Source organism: Euleptes europaea, chromosome 5 (genome assembly GCF_029931775.1).
Source record: "Euleptes europaea isolate rEulEur1 chromosome 5, rEulEur1.hap1, whole genome shotgun sequence".
Taxonomy (NCBI): Eukaryota; Metazoa; Chordata; class Lepidosauria; order Squamata; family Sphaerodactylidae; genus Euleptes; species Euleptes europaea.
The window spans coordinates 558518-560158 of record NC_079316.1 but is presented as its reverse complement, the minus strand read 5'-3'; the positions used below and the strand labels follow the sequence as shown (position 1 = coordinate 560158).

Here is a 1641-nt window from a genome sequence, read left to right as displayed (position 1 = left end):
GCTGCGGAGTCAGAGGGAGGGGGTGAAACAAGCCACACCTCCCGCTAGTGTGGCCCGGCTCCTGGCTGGGAAATTCCTGGAGCTTGGGGGAGGGGGGGTGAAATCTGGGGAGGGTGGGGCTGGGGAGGGGAGGGCCTCAATGGGGCATAATGGCTCACAGCCCCGGCTCCGAAGCAGCCATTTTCTCCAGGGGAACTGATCTCTCTCAGCTGGAGATGAGTTGTAATACCAGGAGATCTCCAGTCATCTATGGCATGCAGAGCCTGAGAATTGTATTCTTGATTCCACTCTGAGACGCTTCTGATTTTTGTGACCCACTGCTTGACTATGCCTGCGTTTTGAATTTTGTGATCTCTTTATTGATTGTATATACTGCATTTGCACAATGGCTTTTGCACACTGTCCTGACCTGTGTGTCCGTGTAGTCATCCGTGCTGGCTTATGCTCTCGCTCTCTTCTCCGCCCCCCAGCGCCTTGCTGGAGTCCGCAGGGGGCCAGAGCCCTCGTTGCTGCAGCCTCCTCCAGGGGAGCCTGCCCGGAGAAGACCGCACCTCCAAGGGGAGCCGGGCTGGGGCCAGGCCTGCCGGGGGGGCGGGGGGGGGGCTCCGCTGGGCCGGCCGGGTCCGGCCGCTGACCCCGAGCCAGCCGGCCGCGCGGAGGCGTGTGGCGCGCCGGGTCCCGGGGGCGCCGTTCCTCCTCTGGCCGACAGAGAGCGCTCTTGCACCGCCGACGGCTCTCCCCGCCGCGGAGGCCGGGCGCGGGGCGTCGGGGGTCGCGGAGGGGGGGGGGTCGCCGGCGCTCCGGCCCGGCCGCCGTTTCCTGCCGGCTGGGCGCCCAGAAGGAGGAGGCCGGCCCGGCCCGGGGCATTTGGTGCCCCCACCCCCCGGAGCAAAGGATGCCCGCCGCCAGTCCTGCCCCGGCAGCGGTGGGTCGGTGGGCGCAGGACTGGCCGGCGGGCTGCCCCCCCTCGCCCCCTCTCGCCCCCTCGCCCGTTTGGACCGCGTGGCCGGGCCAGAGGGCGGCGGCCGGAGCCGGACAGCCAGCCCAAGGGGGGCGGCCCCGGCCACCGCCCCCACGGGCTCTGGCAGGCTTGTGCCCAGCGGGACCGGCGTGGGCCGGAGGCAGGGGCCCGGGGCGGGGGGGCACAGCTCGAGTCCCACCTGCGGAGTCCCGCCGCCCCGCCCCGCCTCGCCGTCCTTCCGACCGGCTCTCCAGGCCGGCCGCGGGGGCTTGTGCAGCCTGGGGGGCATGGGGGGGTGGAGGAGCCCTTGGGGGCTGGGGGGGCTCCTCAGCCTCCAGTTCCGAGTCATGGGGGGTGGGGGGTGGCGCAGCCTGCCTGGGAACGGAGCCCCTCCCCGGGGTGAGGCGGGCCGCCCTGGCAGCTTCCTCCTCGGCCAGGTGGAGAAGCCAGAAGCCCTCCCTGCGGGGAAGCCCAGAGCCCCCCACCCCCACCCCCACGCATGGGCCTTCCACTGCTTGAGTGACAAGATTTGCCCCCCACTTCCCCCCTCGGAGAAACATCCCGGGAGACCCAGCGGGCGGGCCAGGCAGAGGCCCCCTCTCCCACCGCCCGCCAACTGCTGGACCAACAGGGGTCCCTCCAGGGGGGGCCACCCAAGCCCTCCCCAGTGGCCTCCGGCC

General features: G+C 71.4%; 1 protein-coding gene across 1 annotated transcript; it reads right to left on the bottom strand.

The window, feature by feature from the left end:
- Positions 1 to 425: 425 nt before the first annotated feature.
- LOC130477801 (basic salivary proline-rich protein 2-like) lies at positions 426 to 1310 on the bottom strand. Its single transcript, XM_056849876.1, has one exon. The coding sequence runs from the start codon at positions 1308 to 1310 to the stop codon at positions 426 to 428; it is 885 nt and encodes a 294-aa protein (XP_056705854.1).
- Positions 1311 to 1641: the final 331 nt, after the last annotated feature.